General features: G+C 43.6%; 1 protein-coding gene across 3 annotated transcripts in view; it reads left to right on the forward strand.

Annotated features, from left to right (window-relative positions):
• Nucleotides 1-27,792, forward strand: part of GNAS (GNAS complex locus) — a 171,398-nt gene that overhangs the window by 48,594 nt on the left and 95,012 nt on the right. Inside the window, exons 1-2 of one of the 3 annotated variants that reach the window (XM_064521579.1) lie at nt 17,017-18,203; nt 21,814-21,886. The exons of 1 other annotated variant lie outside the window; for it this stretch is intronic. In XM_064521579.1, coding sequence (XP_064377649.1) covers nt 18,065-18,203; nt 21,814-21,886 — 212 coding nt within the window. In that variant the 5' untranslated portion in view covers nt 17,017-18,064. Of the gene's footprint in view, nt 1-17,016; nt 18,204-21,813; nt 21,887-27,792 lie in introns of those variants that run through there. One more of the 3 variants, XM_064521578.1, reaches the window with a different exon arrangement.

The raw sequence follows: 27,792 nt of genomic DNA on the forward strand, positions 1-27,792 counted from the left end.
TCTAAGTACCTTCAAATGTATCAAGTTAAAGTAGAATCTCTGACTGATTTCTGAAGAAATACGATTCTTCGATTTGTTTCAGAAGTGTTCTCTTTTGGAATGCCATTGACTTGCCGAACTAACCAGTTTTGCAATACAAAAGCCTCACATCTTAAAATAAGTGCTAGAGGAGGCTACTCCTTTTTTCTTTGCAGTAGAAACAGGCTGTATACTCCATCTGTAAAAGAAAATTTTGACTTGCTTGGACAGTTAACAGAGAGAAGGAGAAAGAACATCAGTGTTCTCATTAAGGAATAATAAGAAAGTTATAAAGTTGTTGCAAAGCCTACATAAAGGAAAAATATGTGATTAAGAAGGTATGTAGCTGGCATATGAAATGAACTGGCAAAGGATGTTGAAAATAAAAAGGTATGGTTTTAAGCTGTGGTGGGAAGGTTAATTTGCTCGTCTAGAAACTTTGGAAACCTTAGTCAGGTAATGCATAATGGTTTCTTTAAAAACAGTCTCATTTTAATTTCAAAGTCTTCACAGTGCTAGATTTGATAGGCACTTGTCATTCTAACTATATTCTGTTCTAACTATAGTTAATATGAAAGCTGCTGATCAACACTGAAAGTTGGTCTTTGATACTAAAAACTACAAAAATCAGTTTGCATGCTTTTGCATGAGTTTGCACTGCAAATTTGACCCACCACACACAATCCTAAAGGAGATGGAGGAATGGAGGATGATATTAGTATCATCCTTTTTGTATCTAAAAGCAGACAGAAGAAAGCAGCAAGCACAACTTATCAATGAACTGGGATTTAATTATTGTTTGAGTTTTACTTGCAGAAGTTTTCCATTCTGGGCAGTGTGGAGGTGTGTCTAAGGGCTAAATATACTCATAATACTACTGTGAGTAAGTGCTCATTGATTTGATCTTTTATAAAGATTTCTGAGTATTCTTTAGACATTTTCAGTGCATTAAAAAACAGCAAGATAGATTTCTGTGATCGTCACCATACTCTTAAAGTTCAATTTTTTGAGCTTTGTTCAAGGAAAAGTAAAGGTAATTCTTAAAGTATCGTTAAATATAGTAGCAAAACAGGAAATATATCCCAAGGTATGTTTGTTTTCAGCCCCATAAGAAAGTCTATTTATGGAATCTTCTATAAGGAAATAAATTCTGAAATACCTATTTAGTGTAACAGTTGTAAAATAGGTAAGGTAGTCGATCATACCATTGGCCTTTATACTCAGCCAGGTTACTTGCCAACATAAACAATGACTTAAAGGCTTGTTTTTTATTAGAATTTATTTTAATGTGCATTTCAGACAGAACCCAATGTGAACCTTTCAGTTTATCTTTAGTACCCTTATTAAGTATTTACAGGAATAATGTTATTTCTGAAAGTAATTGACCTAAATTGTTGCTTCTGAGGATAGCATGAAGGTGTCTTCCACTTCATCCATTTTGTTCTCACATGTGTGTCTTTTAAAAGCAATAATATATTTCCTTTTTTTAAAAAAAGGGCATTTCTCAAAATGGCCTTGCTACCCGGTGTATTTTCTGTTGAGTCATAATTGTGCACTAGTCAAGTCTGTAGACCATTATTAAATAACAGTAAATACTCTTTGCTGCTGAATCATCTGAGGGAAGAAAAGGTTTAGCAGCCAGACTGTGGGCACACAACACTCCAGCAGGTAGGACGAAGTACATCATTCCCTTAAGGGTTCAAATGAATTGTTTAGGTAATTAGCTGTCTACAACTCTTCTCCATAGTCTTATTCCTGAAAATTTCCTTTTCAACAAAAGCAAAGAACCCCAACCCGTAACCTGTGTCCTCAGCTGGAAACCCAGCTGGCAAGCAGCCTTCTTACACAGGGAGTTCTGCAACAGGCTTCTTCCCAGAGATAGCAAGTTCAACAGAAGTGTCAGGAGCCGTACAACAGGCAAATCACCACTTATCTTCAGCATTGGCTTGCCCGCTGTCTGTGAGGAATGGCTAGAAATCACAACTGGATGATGTTGCTCAGCTGTCACATCCATTTGTGTTCTTTATTCCCTCCCAGCATATACCCCTTTGGTATACCCTTCAGGACTCTCGTGCGAGTCCATTACCTCTTTGCTTTACACACAGGCCACACAAGAGGTCCTTTAGGAATGCTGAGAAGAGGTGCCTACCATTTTTTTTTCCTCCCCTAGTTCTGAGGGCAGAATACATGATTGCTTCAAGTTCAAGATGGTGGCATTTGTCTGTTGTTATGTGTCCTTTTCTCAGTGCTGGTTTGCAGCTCTTAGCATTCAGCTTGCATGGTTTCCAGCTGCTCTCTTCCCTGTCCCTGGAAAGCTGCTAAACTTTTACAGTGATGCTGGCTGATGACTTACACAAAGCATCATCTTTTGTGTTTTTCACAATGCCAGTGATCTTTACAGATATCACCTTGTTGTGGCATCACATGGAAATATGAAGGCAGTCTTTGTGCCATATGCACAATGGATCAGATACCTTCGGCCTGCATTCAACAGAATGCATGCATTTTGCATAGGTGGCTGCCTCATCTGGAAAGCTGGACAAACAGACTGATGGTGTTTGTGCACATGGTTGCTCTGCATATCCACAATGACCTTGTGGTCAGATCAGATCTGAAAAAAACACAAGTGTATGGTAGTTCTTTAAGGTGAAACTCCTCACTGTGCTGACAGCATACTGCTTGCTAGTCACCAACAGTGCGAGCCCATCACAACATAGATGAAGTATCACAAAAGGCCGGCAGTCCAGTCGCTGTGGGACTTCACAGTCTGATCTAGAGGCAGTGCTGACCCCAAGGCTCATTCCCTCTTCCAGGCTTCAGAGTCCTTCCTTCATAGGAGCTTCTAATTGCAATTGGAAGTTGTCTTCACCACCTAGATCTATTTTTGCAAAAAGCAATGGAAAACTTCCATGTTGTCCCTGAAAAGGAATTACAGAAGGGTCACCAAGTCTTTCGCTGTTCTCTTCCTTTCCCTGCTTTACAGATGCTCACTGCCAATGTAAAATACGAAGGTGCTTTTCCCATGACAAATAGGAGGGAGGGGCTGTGTCAAACAGAAGTCACGGGTCTAAACATAGCGCAGATCTGCCAGTCAGAACGTGGAACTCGATCCTGTTCTCTTTCTGAGGATTTGTCTGGTCTAATAATCAAAATTTAAAGGACATGACCTTTTGGGGGGGAAGGGAATGAACCTATATATTTGCTGCTTACACTGATTTTGATGGGAGTGGTTGCTATTTGACAATGCCAAAATATTTTATTCTAGCTACCATAGTTACTTCATTTGGCTGCCTCGTTTCACGTTGGACAGCCCCAGGAGATGAAGACAATATGTCTATAATATATGGAGTTCTGGATAAGTGTTACGCTAGTTGAAGGTCTATGTATTTAGGATCTTAATTTTGTCTACTTTTCTAAGCATGCATTTTCAGAAACATAACAGAGTAACTTTTCACATTATAGTAAATAATGGACGGTTCTGCCAAGAAGAAATTGCAAAGTTTCTTCACAATATTGCTGTGTTGCTGCAAGGCAAATCAGACAGTAGAGGGAGCGCAAGTTAACTAACAGTCGCTATTCCCAGCACCATGGAATAGCAATATTAATTGTCTGTAAAATAGCTAGCAGAAATGGAAGAAATAAATAAAAAGGACATAGCCATGTTGATTAGTAGTCCACTGGAAATGGATGAGAGGGCTGAAGGAAACAGGTTAAATGCCTGAGTATTAGGGAATGAAGGGCTAAATATGGCATCTTAATATGGCACATGGCAAGGCGCCAGATCTGTTTGTTCATAGATCTTAACCTGCTTCCAGTATTTGAGTTTGAGTAGGATTAAAAACCAGAAAGGGATTTTTTTCTAGGTCTGGTTTGGACGGAGATGGAATCTCTGAAGAGCAATTTTGGAGCTATGGAATCCAAACCTAAATTCTAGTCTTGTGTGACCTTAGGATCTGAGCCACAACCCAACATCATTTCTTTAATTCATCTTACCTAACATTTGTTAACTGTGCTCTATAAAATAACTTGCACACAGCTACAAAATACAGGTAGGTGATCGTGGCTCTCTGAAAATAAAACACAGCACTTAGACAACTGATACTCGTGTCAAGAATAGTGCATGAATTTAGCCTGTTGCTTATCTTGGGTTTAAAAAATGTAGCATCTCTAAGGTATAATTTTCTTGTGCTGTGTGTTATACATATTTCCGTTATGCACTACCAGAACTTGGACTAGTTGCTAAAATATAAGGTTTCTTAGGAATCAGCTACATTAATGACTTTGTTATAACTGAGGATATAACTGAGAATGACATTTATATAACAGACTTTCCAGTATAAAAGCCAGACTCTGTTGGCTATAAACATTCAGAAAGCTTTACCATGAAAAATTACAACAATCAAGGGTTAGATGTTACATTTAGAGAAAATGTAGGGCAAGACACATGAAACTACTACTTTTTTATATATTTTTTTCCAGGCGGAATAACTTGAGCTAAAGTTAGCTTTTTACTACTTAAGAAGATTATATGGTTCATAGAAAAATAATTCAAACTGCTTAATTTTTAAAGCTTTTTTAATAAGAAAACTTCAAAGAGGTTCACTTTAGAGGAGTGTTTGAGTAACATAGGTAAGGTAGTTAAATGTTCCCTCACTGAAATGTAGTCTGAAAAACAGACTTTCATGGCACCTATACAAGTATTTCTGCAGATCCTTATCTGTAAGAACAGCAACATATTTCTTTTTTTAATTAAAGATCATTATAATTGCTAATGTATGATTGTTTGGGGGCATATGTGAATCCAGTTGTGGTTTTGAGAACACAGTTTTTGAGAACACCTTAACCTTCACTGAAACCTTTGTCCTGTGCTGTAACCTCTGTGCTGGATTAAATGTAGGCCTGTGTTCAAAATGCCCTACATCCTTGCCAAGGAGAGGAGAACCTCCAGGAGGGCAGGTGAGAAGGCTGGGAGTCATTGACCATAACTGAGCAAGGGAATTTCTTAAGACAATGAAGCTGGTTAGCAGTTTGGGACAGGAACAGAGCAGAGAACCTTAGAAGCCAAAGCAAAGAGGCAGAAGTGAGGTTCAAATTATTTAGGGAAGAGATGCTCCCTCACAAAGATACAGGACTTTCTGGAGAGAGCAGGGGCAGACTCATGACTCCTAGTAATGGTAACATCAGGTCAGGAGATGAATTTAAGCCTATTTGCTGTTTTCCATCTATTTGTTACTTGCTTATATGCTTTTGTTTGTTTTTTGTTTGATTTTCTGTTGTTGTTGTTGTCTTGGGGGTTTTTCTAAGACGAAGGTCTTTATGATTAAGAGGTTCCTTTGCTAAGCCTGTATTGCTTTCTTTCATAGTCCTTTAGGGATGCTAGCGGAAAACCAGAGTTTCTCACAGCCAGTATACCCTAGGGTAATGTACATCAGGAACTGTCTCCAGAAGATTGTGCCGTAACTGTTGATGTGTCCAGATATGTGGCTTACACCATGTAGTGCTCTTCAGCTCAGGTCTTCAAAGCTAGTCACTCATGGTTCATTCACAATGTATCTCTGTCCAGACGTGAGATCTTGATGCAATGAAAAGATTTCTTACGTAGGTATTAAGAGCCCATAACAATTGCATAATTGTTACTAGGGCAGGAGGTCTCAAGTCATGGTAGATTATTGCTGTCACATCTTACCCCATCTTCCTCTCTGTATACAAATAGTTTGCTGTATTTGGATCCAACCAGTGAATGTGTATGCTTCTGCCACCTCTTACCTGAGTTACTAGTCACTTACTTCTAGTCATAGGTTTCTCATTTATTTTTCTATACAGAGACCTCATGTATTACACTTTTTGGGCAATGAGATCTTGTAGTCCATTTTCTTAAATACTGAAAGCACTGCTTCAGCGCTTCACATTCTTCGTTTCATAATATAATAATGCCTCCGTTTCAGCTTTCTATGGCAATGGGAATTCCTTTATTAATCCCAGGCAAGCAAGGCTTAGACAAGGAATTTCTTAGCCTTTGTCACTACCCTTAACTAGTACCAAGCATTTACAGATCTCTGAAAAATAACATTCTTACATGTCTTTCACTGCACAGGCTGATCTTTAGTTCCTGTGTCTTAGATTAAGTCAGTAGCCCTGGGTTCATCAGCTCTTCCTGCTTTCTCTCCTCTTAATTTATGCTGAGTGTGCTGGCACCAGGCTCTTTCAGGGTCCAGAGACTTTTCTTTCTAGCCCCATTTTTTTCCCCCTACAAGCCAGCTTTTAGGATGGAGAAGAATTGATTCTTGTTTCTGGGCTGGAAGTTGGGAGATGGTAAGAGTGAGTAGGTCATGGCTGTTCAGTTTCTGCTTTGTGGCCATAGTCCTTCAGTTGGATACTAAGTCCCTCCAGCAAAATGAATGCTTTAATCCCCCATGGAAGATATAATGTAAAGCTTACAGTCAAGATGATTTTCACAAAATAAAATGGTGTTATTTCAATGGAGATACATTCTCAGTGTGTCACAACTGCCTTTGTCCCTTTTGCCTGTCAGAACTGTGAATTTATAAACTCACTCACCAGTTTCCTCACTCGAGGAAAGCAAAAACAGGAAGCTTAAACTCCATTTTTCTTTCAAATGAATATTAATGGAAAACGTTATGAGATACTTGCTCAGCTCTATAATAATACACATGTCAATTCATGAGACGGTCCAGACAGACCAGAGGATTAGCAGTGGAGAATTTAACACTGAATTCTGAAAGGCAACACAGGAACTTCAGGCCCCAAAATAGCCTCTGAAAGTTTGGCTTTATTTCACCCTATCGGCCAGGATTCTCCTTACAGCACCATGGTATTCATAATAAAGAAATTGCATCCACGCCTTCCTCTATGCCTCGTAACACACAGCACTGTGCGTGCTCTGCACATGGGTAGTTTCGATAAAGAGACATTATCGAGACTGAAATCATTTTAAACAAAACAAATAATGTGGCTGCCTAGCACTTCCCCTGGAAGTAGTTTCTTGGACAAAATCTTCCTTAACTCCTGTGCATGGAGTCAGTATATCCCTTAGTAACACTAATTCGTAGAAAGAAATGTTCAGAATAAATACGGATGTCTATTTTACGTGTGGGGTGTGACATTCAGCCATGCTGGGGGGACGCAGCTTTGTTGCAAATAGGCTGCAGGGGAGAGGGCAGGAGGGAGAGAAGCGCTGTGCCCCCTGCGCGCCTGCTCCCCGTCACTGCCCAGCTCTGGTACGAGGGCTGACGGCTAGCGGTCGGGCACCAGTCTTGTTTCTGGGCTGGCAGAGGAGCCGCAGAGTGGCTTTGCCAGAGTGCTGCAACTCGCAGGCGGTAGTGGTGGTGACAGCAGGGTAAATGCCATCGGATTCCCTGCCCTCACCGCGTCCCTGACACTACTCCGGGCTCCCTGGCCTTTATGGGAGCGGGGTGAATTTCCATCAAAGCCTTCTAACCCAACTGTGATCCCAGGCAGCAAGCGGAGGGGTGATGTCCACACGCAGCACTGCAGTGTTCGTTCACGCAGGGCTTGCAGGAAGCTCAGTGACTCGGGGCTGACACCTAGCAAGCGCGTAGCACCCTCCAGCACCCTCCCCGCTCATACAGACCTGCCGGGGTGGAATGTGCTCCTTGCCGCTGAGGACCGGGGGCTCAGCTGCAAAACTTGCTCTCTGTTTACATAGTGTAGACTAAGCTGTAAAAAGCCGATTGCTTCAGAAGCGAATAGGTCACTCCTAGTCAGACAAGCGAGCGTGCACAGAGCAATGGAAAAACAAATTCGTTATTGTAATACCAAAGATCTTAAAGCAAACCTGGAGGTGACCTGCAAAAGAACACACCACTGGGTTTCTGCCCTATTTGGTACTTTATAGTGTACAGAGAAAGGTTGAAAAGTATGCAGGCATTTTTTTTTTAATTTTAAAATAAAAAGTATCTTTGTCTGGTACTTTGAATGTAGCAAGCCTGCTGATTTGAGCTTTCCCTGATTTTGCTGGAAGGCATGTGGGAGAAGGACTCAGAAGAATACTAGCAGCTTTCTCACTGTTTTCACTTAAGAAAAACTGTTAAATTTTAAACAGAACTCATTTTTTCATTTAATGTTCTTGAGACTGTCTGAGTTAAATAAGTGTTAATAGAAAGAAGACAGTCTATTAAAATCACTTCCCTTTAAAATAATTATTTTATTATGAAATGTGTTACAGAAGAGCTTAAAAGGCCACAAATGAGATCGGGGCCCCTTGGTTCTCGATACTGTGCAGACACATAGGAGTAAACAACTTACAACCTATATGAGAAAGGCAGATAAAACATAGTTGGAAAAAGAGGCACAAAAAGGGGAAATGACTTGTCCAAGGTCACGCACAGATCAGTGGCTGTGCTGGATCGAATGATCTGTGTTAGATCAGGTCTCCTGAATCCTATTCCATGTTCAGTGCCAGAGCTCACCTCTTTCCCGTTGGCATTTCTGTTGACTTCTGTGAGCACATGAACAGATTTAAGGTAGACACCATGTTTCAACAGAGGGAAAGGGATGCTGAAGGCATCCCCGTGGGCCGAGTCCCTGAGAGGGGAGAATCCTTCACCTCGGCTGTTTTGAATGTGACGGAGACGAAATCCTTGTGTTGGGCCCCAGGCTCTGACGCTGCCCGGGGCTGGGGACGGGCACAGGCTGGCTCCCGCCTCGTGCCCGTAGCCCTGGCAAGGGGTGCGTTTGCTGGCTATGTTGTCTGAGGTCGAGCAACAAGGGAAACCCTTCATTCCGCACCTAAAGGCTTTGAGACAGTCAACTGATTTATGCACATTTCTAAAATTCAAGACAAAAAAAAGCACCCAAAAGACTTATTTGGAACACTGGAAAAGGGTCTAAATTCTGCAACTGCCCTAGGGTGCATGGGGCACTCTAATTTAACATCAAGGCACTTGAGAAGTAATGATGCTGTTAGCTTGCCAGACAGCCAGAGTCTTCCAGGAAAAATAGGGTACAAAAGACCCCTATTCTATAATTGTGTCTGTATGTAATTTTAGGTTCTGCGCTTAGCATTTTTCTGTGTAAAGAGGAAGATGGGAGAAAATATCCTTTTTGAAAGAGAACACACTCAGGCTTTCAGCAGTGCAGAGAAGGAAGAGCAAAATCACATTTCTGTTTCCCTTGCAGATCATCTTTAATAATGGCTCCTGGTATTGGGAGTATTGTGGTTTGCTAACACCAAAACGTAGTTATTTTGAGTGTGAAAGCCTGAATATAGTTCTATTTTGAAAAATGTAAAAGAAGGAGAGGAATGTTTACAGCACATTAAAACCTGTGTGACAACTTAACAAGAACTATTTTAAAAATCCTCTTATTCCCCTTCCTGTTACGCTCCATAAAACGAGAACGCCGTGTCAGTGAGGAGCAACGCCGGCGCGGAGGGCTGCGGGAGCGGGCGCCGCGGGAGCGGGCTGGGACCCAGCGCCGGCCTGCCTGGCCGTCTGCCCCACGGCTCCCCCCGCCCAGGCCGGGCCGCGCTTGGCACCGGCTGCTCGCCGCTGCCGGGAGGGCGGCAGTCCCCCCGCTCGCCTCGCCTCGCCGCCCCGGCAGCGGGGAACGGACTGGGAATTTCGCGCTTCTTCACGGGAGCTAACCGGAGCCTGGCGTTCAGAAAACACCCCCTTTGCTTGTGCCTCTGTGGGCTCGGTGACCTAAGCAGAGCGACTAAAACAGAATAATTCCTACTAAAAAAGCTTGCCGGGGGGGTAGGCATGGAGCGAACACTGACAAACGCTGAAACGGCGCCTGGGAAAGGAGCTGCTCCAGGTTTTTTTGTGATCAGCGTTTCGCATGTGTGCTGCGGAGTGCTAGGATGTGCTGGGGCTTTGGTTACATAAGAGGTTTTTTTTTTAATAAAGTATACTGCAGAATGTGTGAATAGTGAGAAAAATATAATGAAAAAAACCTGTAAGAACATAAGAAAAGCTAGTAGGTGAAAAGCTACTGTTCAGTATTTTGTCTCCATAATCCTGGAATTCCTTACAGTGTCTCTTAATGTTTCTGAGAAAAAAGCTTAAAAGTAAAGGGAGAGGGGCAAGATTTTTTTTTCTTTAGTTTAGAGGAAGGTCTTGGTTAATTCTATTAGTAGACTTTGGGCTTGTTTTTACTTAAAAACAAAACAAAAATCCCTCTCAAGTTTAGAATTTCTGTATGGAAAAATTCTTCTTCTTTGCCAGAGAGGGAAGTATCTCCTTTTCATTCTGTTTGTTTTGGAGTATCTGTACTTAAGTGTTTTCTGTTTGTTCTTTATTGAATATATTAGCGGTGCATTAATTTCTCCCTGGCAGTGCTCGGTTTGCTCCGTGCAGATAGGCTAGCTCTCTTCCCTGAGACAGACAAACTTGTCATTCTGCTTGATGATCCTGGATTGCCCTCCCTGGGTTTGATGGATAATGGTTTAATCTCCAGCGTTGTTTACCTTTTAATACTTTTTAAAGCGAGTTTTGTTCTGGTGACTGCAAAAGAGACAACTGGAAAAAAACCCATGTTGGCTTCTTGCTCCAATTCCAATCTGTTTGCTTTGTTTTTCCTATTTAGATTATTGTTTGGCTTTAATTTGTTTGTTTCTCCTTTAAACGGGTTTGAGATTACTCAAGGGTTCCTTGTTCAGCAGGTCAAAGGGTAATTTGGAGACTTTGAAACTGTCTCCCTTTTTATCACCAAGTTTAAGAGTCCAAAGGATTTTGCACGACGATAGCTTGTGGAGGATGCCTCCATCTAAGGAAAGCGCAAGCAGCAGACCTGAATCATTGCAAGAGGCCCCAAGAGCTGTTTTAATGTTTAAAGCGAATGAAAAAATGGATCTAAGTCTAAATCAGAGCCTTAACTAATCCTCATGTATGACTAACTGAAAGACTAAGTTTACTGGGGATTAAATATATTGAGATTAATAGGTCTGATACTCACCTACCAGTCATTTCTGCGGCACAGAATGAAGTCTCGCAGCTCTTGATTTCTAATGCTAAAAATTTTAAGGGACTTCAAAGTAGAGAAATATTGATACATAAAAACATACAGTGTACAGTATTAAAAAAATGCCCTTTAACTGAAAGAGTCCATCCATCTCAGAAATAGTCCTTGATTTTAAAAGAAGTCTGTTAGAACTGCTCAGCCATAGCACTGTGAATTTGTAGGGCAACAAAGCCATGCACGAAGTAATGTAGGCCTCTTCAGGAAAATTCACAGTTATTTCTTATTTCTATATAAAATTTAAATCCTCAAAGGTGCTATGCACAGGTGGAACTTCTTCTGCACCTTTCTAATATACCTTTGTTCATTGTTTATTTTTTTTCTGGTGCTTTAAATCTCTTAAAAACCTTAGCAGAAAAAAAAATCCAAAGCCTTAATTTCTTAAAAAGATAATACATTTCTAATGAATCACAGAGTGGAGAAGAGTGCATAGCTTAAAAAAAAAAAGAAAAAACAACCAGAAAAGCAAGGTATAAGCCTTATCCTGCAAGACAGTGTGTTCAACTGCAGAGTATTACAGGATTGCAGATGCTCAGTGAAAAAGATTAAACAATCTTCCCTTTGAGACTTCACCTTGACATGATCAGCAGTTCTGACCCAAACTCCCATGGGTGGGAGTCTCACAGGTGTCTCTACTAGACAGAAGAGAGAACTCAGACACATGGTGGTAACTACATTTTCAGATTTGCAGTGAAGTGCTGTATTGTTTGTTATACACTGATCCCCCCCACTGATAGCTTTAAATCAGAGGGGATTTTTCATTTTTTTCACACGCAGAAAGCTACCTCCGTATAGAATCATCCTGAGATCACCGACAGCAATGTTGCAAAGTTTACAGTTTAGGTTTTCAAGTTAAAAGAGTCTGAAGTAAATCAGAGATAAAGGTGTTGCAATAAGAACCATTTGTTTCATGTTCCCTAGACTAATTGAGCCCTGTATCATTTCATTAAAAAAGACTTGCTGAAAATAAGCTATTTCCATCCTGTAAACAGAAACAAGGAAATTGTGTAGTTAGGATCACACCTGTCACTTTTAGTTTGTGAGCTGCACATTTCGTCTTCTCTGCTGTCCCTCCTCAGCTGTAGCAGGAACTGAAATACAGGCTCTGCCCGTGGCAGGGAGGGCTGGCAGCCTCCTCCGAAGCTGCAATGCCATTTGAATCTGGTTGCTAAGGGATGCTCAAGCGTGATGTAGTCTGTATCTTCCCTTCCAAATGAGCACATTGGTTTTTGTCACAACTCCACCCCCACTTTCACAGCCAAAAGTTGATGAGGTCATGCAACTGTGGACAGCACAATCCCGTAAGTAACTGTACAACTGTCCCATGTGAAAAGTAATAACTAACTGTTTCTTTTTTCTGTAGGCTGGGACATCTAAAGTACTTGTTACAGTCAACTTCTCAACAAATGTCACAGTAGGAAATAAGGGTATTTGTAAACCTGGAGGATTTGGAAGGTATCTGTGTTGCAAGATGGACGTCCTGATCTTGATCTCACAATCACCCATAAAAACAGAGAGTAACTCCAATGGACGCGGAGCCTAACTCTGATCAGTTGAGAGTTTAAGTGACGCAACACCAGAATTGTAAGCAGAGAGTTTTACCCGTTACCTAGGAAAAAAAAAAAGAATGGAAAGACAGTATCCCCAAGTATGTGTCTGAAAAAGTATTTTTTCAACACTATCAAAATCTAGTCAGTTAAGAACATAATAAATGAGTCAAATAACAACTGTTGCATCTATGTTTTCCAGTCTATGTTTGTGAATCCTACAATAATACTCTCTTATCTCCTACCTGTACTGGCACAATAAGGGAGACTAGCCCTGGATAAGGAAAATGCATTGAAATGGCTATATGCAATGGTCTATCAAATATGAAGTAAATGTATTAAAACAAGGAAAAGATGGTCTTTTTCTTGAGGTCCTTTTGTAATTATACCTATAGGTATTATATGCAGGTCTTCAAAGGACAGAAGTTTGTGTGTGCAGGGTAGGAGAAAGCTTAAGGGACCATGTACTTTTCAACCAGTTCTCTCTCACTTTTACTGTCATTGATATTCTAGTTCTACCTTATATCTAAATTTTTCTAACCATTTACAAATTAAGCTAATATGGTTGTCTCAGCTAGGAAGAGTAAAGTCCGAATAAATTATGCACTTCAGTGAGACTACTCAGCTGAATAGAGTAAATGTTTATTTACAGGATCAGGTTATTGTTACAAACCTTTCCTCAATCTCAGACACCAGACAATTGTTTTTGAGGCCAAACTGTGGAGGGAGAATGGAGGAATCTATTGCAATGGCTTTCCTCTTTCCAAAAAAGAAAACTAAGAGATCTGACCATTTTCATTAAAATGTTGGACCAATTGGACTAAAAAGCCATTAAGTAAGGTTGTCAAATAGAATGAAAAGGGTTATGGATATGTGCAACTTCAGAATACACATATTTCTTAGAAATATTCAATTAAAATGTTATTCACTTCAAATTATCCTGCTGTCTCTTCCTGGGAGATCTTTTCTGATTTGCAAAGTAAAACAACAGGATATTGTTTCTTACTACCAAAGTAAATTCCCTGTTCTTTTTGTAAAATCCTTCAACTAGATGTGTGTTGGTGTGTCAGCGTCTTTGCACATACTTTAGACTGAAAAAAAATTTGCAACAGAATTTGAGGTTGTTGGCTGTTGTATTCAGACATAGAAGGGGTATGAGTGAATATGGATTTCATCTGCAAGTGTGAAACGCTCACAATCTAATCCCATTAATTTAAATAGTGCAGGATTGAGCCAATAAGTCATCTTATGTCTACTTCAGCCATTTCTACATTCATGTTATCGTGCATTTTTGGAGGATATCTCTGCTTAACATGAAGCAGAATCCTTTAGCATCTTCTTTTGAATATCTTGAATCTTCAAATAGTTACATTTTTGTCATTATAGGCACTATGGCATACATATAGTTATTTCATCTTTGCATTTATTTGTTCCTGAGACTGTAGGTTCCTCAAAAGTGAGCTTTACTGCAAAAAGGGGACAATGTCTCTCTTTCAAATTGTCCCAATCAAAATATTCACAAACAACGTAGGAGTCAGATTTTGCATGTGCTTATCCTTCCGATGGGAAGAGTCTAGTGAAGCGAAAGTTCACAAGATGCAAGCTAACACAACTAATTCCAAGAGAAAACAGTCCACTTGAAAGACACATCAGCAGCATTATGTTATTTAAATAAAAAAGAATGAGAACAGATAATGTTTTACTACACTTGCTCTTCAAAGGATGCTGTCCTAATCGGTACTGCATCAGAAAAAAATCATGCCTGTTTGGTAGGTTTGTGCAGTATGGTTGGAATACCCTTTTTCTTGGGTCCTATCTTATTTCAGAAAGACAAAGAAAAGAGTCTGTTGAAAGGTTCAAGAGTCTTTAGGGGTTTTCTTTTTGTTTTGTAGCTTTTAATACTTGAACAGTTTAATAACACTTTTCATACAATGAGCTAAATCTTCGTTCCATCATAAGTAAATGGCAGTCTTGTAAGTTAGCTGAGTGTGTTTTCTTTTTCAACTACCATACCCCAGGCGTTGTTCAGCAGATGCAGGTATACAGTTTAACAGAACCATAGCGACCCTGTGCCTTAGAGCATCTGCCATAACATAACTGCTGTAACAAATGTGCAGGGACACGGACACATTTATGCTTGGTATAGCCATCCGTAGGCTGATGGACAATGGCATTTACATGACAATAAATCCGTTGTCAGTGTATACTTTGGCATATGTTTTACTGCCCCCTTTTGCCAGGTCAACTCTGTTCACAATTCATGAAGATTTTAGCCTTTTGTGCATCTCCAGCAATGATTTTTATCTTGTTTGTGTATTCAGTGGTGAACAGTTTGAAGCCTGAGATATTCCCCCTTCCCCCACATCTGAGAGAGCCCGGAGACATAGAAAGCAGAGCCCAGAGGCTGGGGACAGCTTTCCCCTGCTGCATCAGGTGGCAGGTACTGGCATTTCTGCATTCTCTTCATACCTCTTACCATAAAAAAGTGATGAGGCTTTATAATTTTCTGTCTGAATTCTGCTGTACTGATGCATTTATACCTTGTAAATACCACAGTTAAAATATTTCAATAATACATATTGCATGTAAACAATACAAATAAATAAAAGATGCAAGGGAACACGTGTAATCTTTGCTTCTCTAAGACCTTCTAAGACTTCTTCAGCCTAAACCAACACCTGGTGAAGTCAACAGGAGTCTCCAGCTCCATGTACCCCAAAATTGTGGCATCTAAAAATATACTGAAAGTCCCAATAAATCCTCAAAGACCAAGGTGTGGTGGTGGTGGTCCTGTCTCCTTTGAGGTCCACCCCTCTGTAAGCAAAGGCAAATAAATAGATGTATCCAATGACACCGCCTGACTTTCTAGTTGCTTGCTCTGTTCACATAATTATTTTACTATAGGTGGTTGTAAACACAGGAACTGGGTGACTTAAGAAGGTACGCTCACTGGAATAATGTGGATAATTGAATTTTGTGAATGAGGATAAGTAATTTATGTAAAGTAAGGGATACATTTTCAGTAATCTCAGGAAATAGTAATAGCAAATGTAGAAAGTTTGTAAGCATTCATATGAAAATGGTATTTTAACAAATAAGCAATCCTCACTAATTAAGTACTTTTTGGAAGGAAAAATATTTTTCATTACCAGCCTTGTTCTTTTCTGTAGGATGATCATTGATATTTGCTGATTTTCTGGTGTCAGTTTGGAACTCATGTTAGTTTGGACATCATTATTATTATTGGGGAACACCAGCTTTTCATGCCAATATCTTTGGGTTTCCTTCTGTTTAGCATTTCGTTAGTATAATTTTGTGTGTAGATTTTTGCTGATGCAAGGAGAGAATGATATGATGGACTGTTAAAACGGAGCCTCAACCTTCAAATATTTAAGTATTCTTGTTCAGACACTGAAGTTTTGTGTGTAAATTAATCAAAGGAGCGTATAGTGTCAGGATTTGTTGTAGTGACAGTTTTTATTGGATAACAGAGAACAAACCTCCAAAGCCTTCTTTGGGCCAGACCTTTTGAGTTGCAGTCTGTAACCGGAGTGCTCTCCTTCTATGGAGTCCACAGAAGCCACAGCTTATAAATTCTGTCCAGGGGATTGGAGGAAAAAATATTTGCACATTTGAGGGATCCGGGTTTTACAAAAGGAGGGAGTGAAGCACTAATCTTTGTTTTCCGAGTGTAGCCAATATACTTGTGCCTGAAAATTAGTACGTATCTATATAATGAGGCTTTCAGAAGTAATTTAGAGAATGAAACGAAACTCGGTGGTTAGTGAAAGCGTATGCAGCAGCACTGGCATGCACCAAGGTGTGCTCCCTCATACCTCATCTAGGTTTATAGGTTTTACTTGTGTGAGGCTGCCCTACACCTGTGCCTGACCCCAGCCCCGAAGGGGCGCCCCGGGGGTTTGTCCGTGCCCAGAACCTCCGCGGGTCAAGCTGGGCAAGAGGGAGCTGCTGAACACGCAGGGAAATGTATTTGCCTGGAATTATCCAGGTTGGTGCAATTCATGCATGTGCATCAGGCTCTGCAGGCTTATTCTTTAGTAACTACGTGGAGATTCGAACTTCATCAAGTGAGAAAACGCATACACACGCATGCAAACAGAAGTACTTGGTGCAGTCACTTCTCTGTTTTCTCGAGGGCTTCGATCACGAAAAGCCCTTCCAAAAGGCCGCTATACCCAACGGTTTAAAGGGCCCGGGCCTAATACGCCGTGCTGTAAAGGTAGGGAGGGAGCCCGAGAGGCGCCTCGCACCGCGGGCCGGGCCGGGCCGGGCCGGGCGGCGGCAGCGGCGGGGCGGGGGGCGAGTGGGGCGCGGCGGCCCCGGGCCGGGCCGTGGCTGGGTCCCGCCCGGCGGCGCGGCGCGGCGCGGCCCGCGGGGCCGGTTCGAAGAGGGCGCCGGCGGCGGCGCGGGCTGACGCGCGCCGTCATGTGAGCGGTTCCGCTCCCAGGGTTCAGTGTGGGCCTGCTTGCCCCACCCCGCCGCTCTGCCTCCTCTATAGAGCTCCATAGGGGGAAGGGAAAAAAAGCCAGGAGAAATGCGAGAGCGAGCAGGAAAAATAAGACAGGAGAAAACCCTCCAGTGAGGGGACAGCGTTTGCTCGGGGGGAGAGAGCGACCGGGCTTTTTTTTCTTCTTCTTCTCCCCCCCCCGCCCCCACTGTTTGCTGGAGAAGCCAAGAGGATTCAGCAGCCTGGAAACCTAATGTGAAAAAGCAGCAGCGAGGAAAAAAAAAGGGGGGGGCTCGGATTGGAAAAACCCCCACCATTAGGGAGGAAGAGCCAGCGGCGGCCGGAGAGCGAGCGAAGGCGAGGAGAGCCCGGCGGCCGGGGAGGAAAAGGGACTCGCGCTGCGGCGGCGAGCCGGGGCTGGGCTCGGCCCCCCGGCGCTCCAGCCCTCCGGCGCGGGGGGAGCGCGAGGAAGAGACATTTGCAGAGCCTCGCGGCCGAGGACCCGGGGAGGCGTCCGCGCCCGCAGCCCGCGCCTTGGAGCCCCAGCGGATTATTCCTGCGCCGGGGGGGGCACCGGAGCTGGCCGCTTTCCTGTGCGCGCCGCGCGGGGGGGGGGATTTCTTTTCCGCCTAGAGGAGCCGGCGGCGCGGCCGGGGGCGCGGAGAGCCCCGCGCGCGGCTCCGGCGGCGCCCAGCCGAGCCCCCCCGGGGAAGGTGCACTGAGGGGATCGGCGCGGCCTGGGCGGGGGGGCGGGGAGCAGCTGCAGCTGCCGGGGAGGAGGCCCGGCCGGCGGAGCAGCAGCAGCAAAGTCATCGCCATCGGCCCCCCCTTGGCTGGCTCCGGGCTCGGCGCTCTCCATGTCTCTGGCTCTGGGCAGCGGCAGCCACAGCAGCGAGTAAGGGGGGAGGAGGAGGAGGAGGAGGAAGAAGAAGGGAGCCCGGGAGAGTGCCTCCCTGCCTCCCTGCCTCCCTCCCCCCGGCAGCCGCCCGCCGTCCCCGCGCCCCGCGTCCCCTGCCTCCCCCTGCCCAAGATGGGCTGTTTAGGCAACAGCAAGACGGAGGATCAGCGCAACGAGGAGAAGGCGCAGCGCGAGGCCAACAAGAAGATCGAGAAGCAGCTGCAGAAGGACAAGCAGGTCTATAGGGCCACGCACCGGCTCCTCTTGCTGGGTAAGGGGGCCGCGGGCGGCGGGGCGGGGGGCCGCGGCTGCCCCCGGCGGGGGCTGGAGCGGGGGAGGCGGCGCGGGCGCGGGGAGGCCCGCGGCAGAGGTGGGGCCGGGGAAGCGGATCCGCAGGGCCCGGCCGGCGGCGCCGCTGCCCGGCGCGGGGGGCGGCCGGGGCCGAGCCGCCGCGCTGCCGCCCGCCGCGGGGCTGCGAGCACGGGAAGCGGCCCCGCCGCCCCCTTCCGCCGCCCCGGGGAGGCCCGGGGGCAGGGCCGCGGCGCGCCGGGAGGGCTCGGGCCGGGGATGCTCGGCGCTGCCGGGGGGCGCGGGAGGGCCGCGCCGGGCGAGCAGGGCAGGGCAGTGCCGCGGGCCTGCGGCGAGCGGGGGGCAGCGCCGGGCCCGGCCCCCCCGTCGCGGGTGGGATCCCGGGAGAGGCGGCGGGAGGAAGCGGGGACTCGGCGGGGGAAGCGCGGGGGACGCCGGTGCTGCCGGGGGGCCGCGGCCGTGAGCGCCGGGAGCGGAGCGGGGCGGCGCGGGCCCGGGCCCCTCCGCCTGCCGCGGCCGCGCTCGGCCGTGCGGCTCCGCGGACGGGCGCAGCGGGGGGGGGGGGGGGGGGGGCGCGGGCGGCTCGGTCCTTGCGCTGTTTTAACGGGGCATTTGGGCGACCCGCACGTGTCGCGTCGCCCACTAGGTACATTGAGAAACGCGGATTATGGTGTAAAGGAAGGGGAAGGTCCAAAAATTATCATCAAAGAGCGAGCAAGAAAACGCTTGTCAGACTGATTATTTAAAAAAAAAATTGAAATAGATTTTAAATAACGTGCACTTAGGAGCCCTTAGCTGTTTTGGTGTCTCTGAGGGGCTCTGCTTGTGAGCGTCATGCGGGATTTTTGTTGTGGAAGGGAGGTTAGGCCTCAGCGATCGGACCCGGTCTTGGTGTGAAACAACAGTAATTTTTTTTAAAAAAAGGGGTGTTAAAGGGTGTGGATTTAGAAGCGTGCTCTTCCTGGTAAAATCTTCTAAGTGCTAATTTAAGAAAGAGGCTTAACGTAAATGGAGAAATAACTAGGGCTGTAGCAATACTTGCAGCAGTGAAAAGTCTTCCACTCTTCCAGCAGAGATCTGAGAGAACAACTTGGATTTCAGCTCTTGGGGAAATTGGCCTACCAGATTTCAGGCTAAACGCTGTGTATACACATGGACATTATATACCGTCAGATTGCTTATTTTATTAAGAGGTGGAATTTCAAAAACAGAAAGCTGGTGGTTTTAAGTGGGCTTTCTTTTTTTTTTCTTTCTTTTTTTAGTTTTGGTAACTGCAGATTAGTTCAGATACTCATAAATAAAAATTGTGGGTATTTAATGATGGCTGTAAGGCCGTCTCCGTGTGCATGTTTGCATGTGATAGTTGTAGTGCTGTGGTTTCTAACAGGAGCTGTCTTGCTCTGCAGAAAATCCAGAACATAAACTTAATGGTGAAAAATAAAAAACCTCATGCCTCTATTGTTATGTTATGTGTACTTACTTTATAAAACCCGTGAAATAAAAAGCAAGTGCTTTGGAAATAGCAAGTATTAATATTTCCACATCATATTCAAATAACAAGAGCAGCTAAATAATTTTCTGACAGATCTGCAATACTGTTTGTAGGCCCCGCTCTAATTATCGTATTCCTGCTTCCCTTTGCTGCTGTGAGTAGTCTCACCGAAACTGATGGAACTATCCTTGGTGGTGAAGCTAAATGTATGCATAATTGTCCGTAAGAGCAGGGCCCTAACGGGTGGCCAGATATAGAAATAGACTTGTTCTGAAATTTGTATATAATACTTAATTTTGGTTCGCTGATGCTGTATCAGATCCAGAGCACCCGCGTGTGTCCATGCCAAACTGTATACGTTTCTAGTAGAAGCAACAACAAATCCCCCTGGTTTTGGACTAAGTAAAGATTTTGGCTTCCAGTGCTTTTATTTATAAGATATAATTTAGCATTGCAGCTGAAATGTCATTGTTACTCTGAAAGAAAGTATCCTAGTTTAGCATATACTACTGTTGCTGGATAATTGTGGGTTGTGAGAGGACCCCGTCTCTGGCTCAGCTGGAGGTGTTCGTGCGCTCGATTGGTGTTGCTGCCTGTCGCTCTCGCATGGTGCAGTGTGCCGGAGGGGAGGGGACGAGACGAGACGAGACGCGGTGTGTACATTATAACGTAGCAGGTTAGGAGGGAAATGGTGCTTGCATGCAGAGTTGTAGATAAAAACTGCGCTTTCTGTGCTTGCAAACATCTGTCAACAAAAAGGAGCGAAAAAGGCCTGGTGTTAAGGCAGCAAAACATGCAAACAGGTTTTCTGGAGAGAAGAACAGGACTGCGAGGAATTTGTGAGGGAGAAGGAGGGGAAGGGGGAAAGCAGAGGAGAGCATGGCTGTCAGAAAGCAAACTTTGAAATATTCCTGCTAAAATATAGTTTTGCACACGAGGCTCAAAATGGAGGCTGGTGCTGTCAGTGTGTGCTAGGAGAGGCCTGGCATCCTATAAATACAGGCTGTACCTCGCTGCCCGATCTGCCACACACATACATTTTCTCTTGCTGAAACACAGTCTAATGAGAGGAATAAGCGAGTAGCCGGGAGATGCTGAAGCGAATCTTCCTAGGTTTTCCCATGCTATGATACAGCTCTTGCAAAAAAAAAAAAAAAAAAATGTTTGCTTTATATAGAAAGCTCCTGATCTGGCAGCGTGGAGCAGCTCAATTAAATGCTGTTGTTCAAGCCTTTTTAGCATGCGTGGAAAATGGGTACTACAGGCAGATGGGTGGCCCCGTGCAGGGTCCCTGCAGTACAGCACGCAGAAATAGAGTCCGTCTGCTTGTGGAAACTTGAGTAAAGTGGAGGGGTTTTAGCCGTTCATTTGTTTTGTGCTTTTGGTACAGGAGAGGCTGGGGGGAGAGCGGCGGGGGGCTGTTTGGAGCATGCGGCCGCAAGAGGTGGTCTCTGCATCTCGTTGGGTGCGTGATTGGGTTGGACCATGTGGAGAGGATGGGAGGTTGCGCCCAGGCACGAATTAGAGAAACAGGCTTTGGGAGCTTTGTGGGTGGAGGCTTGAAGGGGTTGCCTGCCTTTCTCCGAGGCTGGTATCCATATATTTTACTTCATGTCATTTAAGTTGCAGTCTTTTGACTGGGTGATGATAACTGCAGGCAAACTTCAAATGTTTTAAGGATCTAGCAAAAATGCTTCTACTTAATATGGACTCCGTTTAGGCTTTCTCTGCACCAGAAAGTGGTGACAACATAAGCAGATTCTGTTATTCCCTATCTTGTCCTCTATAAAATATTTAAGTTGTCCTTTTTTCTTCCAAGCCTTGCAGTCTGCTTTTAACGTTGACACTGGAAAAATGGACAGTGAAATGATCCAAGATTCAGATCTGACACATGACTTGAGCTGGGCATTTATTTTTAGCTCCAACTGAAGTTTCCAGTGACAATTATTTCTTTTTCTTTCACTTTTCACTCTTGCGCTGAGGAAATCAGCTTTCTGGATTTTACCCTGAAGAAAAAACTCTAGCATGTCCCTTCATCAGTCATGCTTCCTTCTGAAATTGATTTACTTTCATTTTCTAGGTGCTGGTGAATCCGGTAAAAGCACAATAGTCAAACAGATGAGGATCTTGCATGTGAATGGATTTAATGCTGAGTAAGTGCATTTGTTTTTTTTTTCACTTTACAACCTACCTTACATGTGTGTGCCACACAGTAGCCTTTGGTTTTGTTTTGTATCTTGGCATGTTTTCTTCTTGCTGCTGTTTCACGATCTCTAGAATTTGGATGTGTATTTTTAGATGAGATTAATAGATAATAACTTGAAGTCATGCACCAATAATAAATAAGAGCTAATGGTATAAAATGGTTTATATCAAGGTTCTGTATATCCAACTTGATTAAGGCTTAAGTATTTTTTTTTTTACTGCAGTTTCTTTCACAACATGGCTGACACTGATTTACCTCTGCTATAGCACATTGGTTCATACTGCTGTAAACATGCCTCCTGTTAGTGTACAAAATGAATGCAATTTTCTTTATTTAGAGCAAACAAGGCTTTTGTTTTTGTATCTTCACAAAATAAGGCTGTAAAAGGAAGCTTTGGGGTAATAGGTCAGATTTTCTTCTTTCTTCTGTTGTGTTTGCTTGTCCAGATGATTGTGTTAAATTATGTCCCTAAGAGCTTTTCTTGTTTACACTTAAAATCTGTTCAATTGTTTGATAGTCGTGAGGAGGGAATGGCATTAAGCTAGAGAAAATGGAAATCCATTTTTTGTCTGAGGAAGATTTGTGTTTGCTAACTTTTCATCTAACCTTGCTAGGGAGTGGGAAGAGATTCTTCTGGATGTTGGTTTATGTTTGCAAGCTGTCTTTGTATATGAATATACCAAAACCTGCTAGGCTAATTCTGATTGAATTCCTAGGTATTGGAATTTCAAAGCTTATTCTGCATTTGTGTTTAACAATTTTAGATATACTGTTTTCATCTTTTTTGTTTTCAAACATAATAATTTTGTATTACCATATTTTAGCTTCTAGTCAGTATCATTTATTTTGAAAATCCTGTGTTTTTGGGAAGATTAGTTAGGCTTTCACTACTCTTTCAGTAGTTAATTCTTTAGTAAGAATGTCTGAGCTAAATGTTTAGCCAAAGAGCCTGGACAATACTTCCTCCTAATCCCCAAACGCTAGTTCAGGATAAGGTACACAGTCTTTTGGAAGAAAGTTCAGACTGATTCATAATAAATTACATTCTGCGCTACATGTTTTTAGCTCCTCTGTTTAGGGAATATTTTCTTTATCCTAGACAATTCCTTTTTTTCCTAAGTGCCCAATCCTGCATCCCTCTACTCAGACAAGTTGTTTTCCTTTATTTTGACTGCTCGTGTTAGTAAAGACCTCTTAAAAGACTTTAATGGCTTAAAAGTTTTGCAGGATCTGGCTTAGCACCTAATAATTAGAGCTGGTATGGCTAAGTGAAACGTTCATTGATAGAAGCAGAAGCCGGGGATCCCTGGCACCTTTCAAAAAGCCATCCATATTACCAACCCAGTTCTCCCAAGCTTTCTAAACAGATGCTGTTAAAGAGACGATGTTGGTCAGTAATCATTGGTATATTACAGGGGTGTATAACCTTCCCAACCCTGCAAGCTGCATACCAACATCAGTGCGAAACTGAGAGCCCAAAGGTCCCCTGGGCAAAGCCGGGGAGGGCTGGGGACTGGCTCTGGGAGCGGGGCTGAGGTCGGCCGCAGCAGTGGGTTCCTCGAGGCTCTCACTGCCCTGCGGCGGGCTGGGGCTGAGCGGCGCATGCAGCTGGATAGCAGGGCAAATTCAGCCTCGGCAGCCTCCGCCAGCTTCTCCCCTCTCGCCGCGAGGGATCTGGATTCCCCGGCGGCCCCGGTGCCAGCACAGCCCTGCTGCCAGTCACAGAGCGTGCCCGCTCGCGGGGCTGGGGAGCTGCGCGGCTCCGGGACCACGCTCCTCCGCCCCCCGCATGCTGCCTTGCAGTCCTTTCTGCCCGTCCTTCTGCTTTCCTTTGTAGCATGTACTGGTACATCAAAATCAGGACGCACCAAAAAGCAGCGTATAGAATATGTACAAGAAATGTGTTGTAAGGCATCTAGTTTTAACTTTTTGTTGCCAGAAATGATCAGTAAATCATAACATAGGCTTTACATGGGGGGAGAAGGGGAAGGCTGTTTTTCAGTGTTTTGAAGATCTTGCAAGCTACTTGCTAGTCCTTAAATGACTTGCATTTTTCTTCCAAAGTAACTAATGGCTCCATACATTATCCTGCTTTCCCTTATGTCCTTTTTTGCCCAATTCTTTCCCTCTCTGCCTTCCTTCCTTCATAGAAAGATGATGTGGGATTCGGCTAACAAGAGTATGGAGGGGTTTTTTGGAAGGGTAAGAAAAGTAAGGCATTACCTCTCTTAATGTCCCTATGAGTCCTAGAACTAGTCAAACGTAACCATGTTTGCACATAGCACCGAGCTTGATGGGATGAGCGACAGCAGGGCGGTTGTGAACACTGTAGTATTCTGGAGATGAAGAGGCATTCTTCAACATTAGTCTCCAGGTACATAAATGTAGGTTCAAATTATTTCCATTGATGCAGCTTAGTCATGTGGCTTGACAGAAATGCAGTTCTAAGTCCCGTCTAAAACGTGGTTGCCGTTAATTTGGTTGCCCTGTGAGAATTGATGTTTGAAGCAGAAAGAGAAATACCTGTTAGGAAAGATGTTCACTGTGCTAAAGATGAGAGAATCAAAAGTTTTTCCGTCGTGTTACTCAAATACTCTTTTTAATTTCTGGTGACTAAACAGGATATCCAGTGCTAAAAGCACTAACTTCCTTCAGTGAGCGTGGGGATTTTTTATTTGTTTGTTTTTAGGAGTCTGCCTCTAAATAGATGAAGGGACAGTTGTCATGTGCATTTAGCTAAATTGGCCTTGGGTCGGGAGTGCAGCAGTTAACACGGTGAGACCTGTGGAGTCGTACAAAACCGGGAGCGTTTCCTTTGGGATTCCAGTGCTTGATTGTTTTAGCTAATTAGTTATTTGAGGAACTGTATGGAATCAAGTGTTCCAGGTAATTAATGTGCTTAATAGTTAACAACGTTGAGGTGAATTTGAAGGTGGTTAAAGTTTTAGCCAAGTTAACTACAGTAAAGGCTGTTACAAAAAAAAAAAAAAATTCGGCATTCCTTTTATAATCTGTAGTCGAGCTGGAGACAGAAATATTTTTTGTTCCTGTTGTGAAGGTGGCGTGTGGGAAGCGGCAGCGCTGTGGCATTGGTGAGCGGAGGGGGATAGTGGAGAAGCAAGGCGTTTTCTACAGCACCCGTTTTTCTGGACGGGGTTTGTGGAAGCGCTTAGCCAGCTCCCGGCACTCGCAGGAAGGCTTACGTTGGCCGTGCTATCAACTGGCATAGTCCTATAGTAATAGCATAAATAAGAGGAGCGTGCCTTCCCCGCGGCGTTCTCCCAGAGCGCCTCCTCTCTAGCATGGACGAGCTGCCTTTTAAGTATAATGAAGACTCCGTATCAACCAAATTTTCCTACTCTTTGCGCTCCTGCCAACAACAGGGCCCCTTGTGATGTAGAAAGGGTTTAAATTTGGCTTGTAATAGCAGGAAGCCTGTGACTTCCCTTCCTTTCCTTCCCTCCCTCCTCAACACTTCAACTGTCTTTTCATGAGGCCGTTCCAGAGGAGCAGCGCTCGGCGGCTGCGGGATGTGTTGCGCTTTTCTTAGCATCCACTGAAAAAGGGGAGCTGAAGTGTTCGTCTCTTTTTGCATGTGCAGGAGTGCAAATGCCAATCGCTGCGAGCCGGAAAGGATTATACTTGGGAGAGGGAGGGGTAAGAAAGGTAGTCGGAGAAATTAATGTAATGGTGTAGTTTGGATTGAAGGGGGAAAAAAACGGTGTTTCGTGTCTGTGTTATCTTGGGGGTGGGGTCCTCTGCTTCGGGGAAGATGATGGCCTTTCGCTGACTTTTTTTTTTTTTTGTCATCTTTCCCCTGTGCCATCCATCTCACGGGGTGGCTTTGGCCAGCAGGCCGTGCGCAGAGGGTTGGTGTCATCCCTGGTTTTGGAAAGTGGGAGATTGGCAAGGGGAAGGGACAAGTTGGAAGTGTCATGGGAAAAACTGGGAGAAGTCAAAATATTTAGATAGAAATAAATTATTAAAATGCGACTTACAAAATCCACTACAAAGATAGACAAATAGGGGAATGTGACTTTGTGATTAGTAAGTTTGGATAGTATTTATGATTCAGGACGTCTCGAGGTTATGGGGCGCTTCAGATAGCTCTTCGCAGCCCGTTTCCCAAACGATGAGGTATGACGATGACCTTACTTCACAGACTGGTATTTTTGAAGTGTTGAATAGGAGTTCATATATTTATCAAATCTGTAAATGGTGATGACAGGAGCAGAACTGAATAGCATTATTTTCAAGACTCAGAATGGAGTTAAATTTGCATTTCTTGTCGTCTTCTAAAAATTATTTTCTCGTAGTAGGGAAGTTAAGAAGTAAAGCAAGTGAAGCCTTTCAGTTCTGGAACTTTTCGGTTCTCTTTTCTCCCCCTATTCAGTAAATTTGTGGAGAAGGAAAAGTAGTCGCTGATGCATTTTAACCTTTTCTCTGTAATCTGGCCCACTAAAAATTGAAGTGCAGTACCACCGTTATTTCACATGAACTGGTAAATGGCAGTTAGTAAGAATGACTGGTTGGTATCAGTCTCTTTTGTGACTTAAGTGATTCCTGTCTCAGTAACTTTACTCTTCTGCTGTCTGATACTGCGTTTTGTTTTCTAACCTTAGTCTTTTTGTGGGTGTGCGACTTTACAGAAGGGAAGTTAATGTTCTGAGTGAGGAAAAACTGTAATATTTATAACTAAGTCTTTTAAAATAATGAATTCCCTCCTAATTGCTAATGTTAGTTTGTATATGTAAACATAATTGCTCTGTTGTTACAGTTCATCTAGATCTGTGTACCAATACCGTGTTTTGAGAATGGTCCCATCAGTTCCTTGCCAAGAAACAAGCTGCCTTGATCAGACCGTACCCTACTGGCAACAAAAACAATTTTTTTTGTGTGTCAGAGTAACACTGCGAATTGCTGGGCGCTTGGTTTTTCTCTGTTGCTTTGGTTCGGTCGGGGGATTGAACCCCTGTGTGTGTCGGGAGGCTTCTGCAGGCTAGGATCAGAGGGTGCTTTCCTCAGCTACTGTTTCAGGGCATGGCAGAGATTTTATTGTGCTGGAAAAATTGTGCGTACATGTGCAGGTTTTGATAGAAGTTTGTACCGTAGAGCATAAGGGATGGCGGAGAGAGGAGGAGGATACGTATTTCAGCTTATTTTAAATCTTGTCCTAAGAACTGACGCAGTTGTGAAGTTGAGTTTTGTCAAGACGATAATAAACCAACAGTGGATAAATACTGTGATTAAGAACTTAATACTGCAAATATTTTGTAACAGTTACATCAGATGTCTATAGAAGTTAACTAGAATTGTCCTCCATTAGTTTGAAAGAAATGGAAGATAATATCTGATGACATTAAAACAAAGAAAACCCCCAAACCTAAGCAAACAAAAAATTCCTTAGTTTTTAGAAGCTTTAATGATGTGTTTAAGTGCTTGAAATTAGCTTTTCTTTGGGAAAAAAACTTTATTTTCAACAAAGGAGAAAAACTTCTATCTGTGAAAAAATAAACCTGAACAATAAAACAATACAAATAGTTACTCTAATAGTTTATAATACCTACACTGTGCCTTATTTGGTGAATGGTCCCCTCTGATTCCAATGGTCAGCGGAGAAGCTCCTGTACCTTACTCAGAGATGACAAACCTTTAAAATATTTCCATGCACCAGTGATTTTTTTTTAATATGCAAAACTGTTATTTAAGTTCCTGAAAGTATTGGCTAAAAGTAAAACATTAAGGAACCTAAAAGTTTAAAAAACTGAATAGTTCTTTCTGGTTTTAGATGCTCATCGTGGGCTGAGGCTAACCATAGGTGGAGACACGAAAATGGAGTATTGAAAGAAAGTA

The sequence above is a fragment of the Dromaius novaehollandiae genome, chromosome 16, assembly GCF_036370855.1.
Source record: "Dromaius novaehollandiae isolate bDroNov1 chromosome 16, bDroNov1.hap1, whole genome shotgun sequence".
NCBI lineage: Eukaryota > Metazoa > Chordata > Aves > Casuariiformes > Dromaiidae > Dromaius > Dromaius novaehollandiae.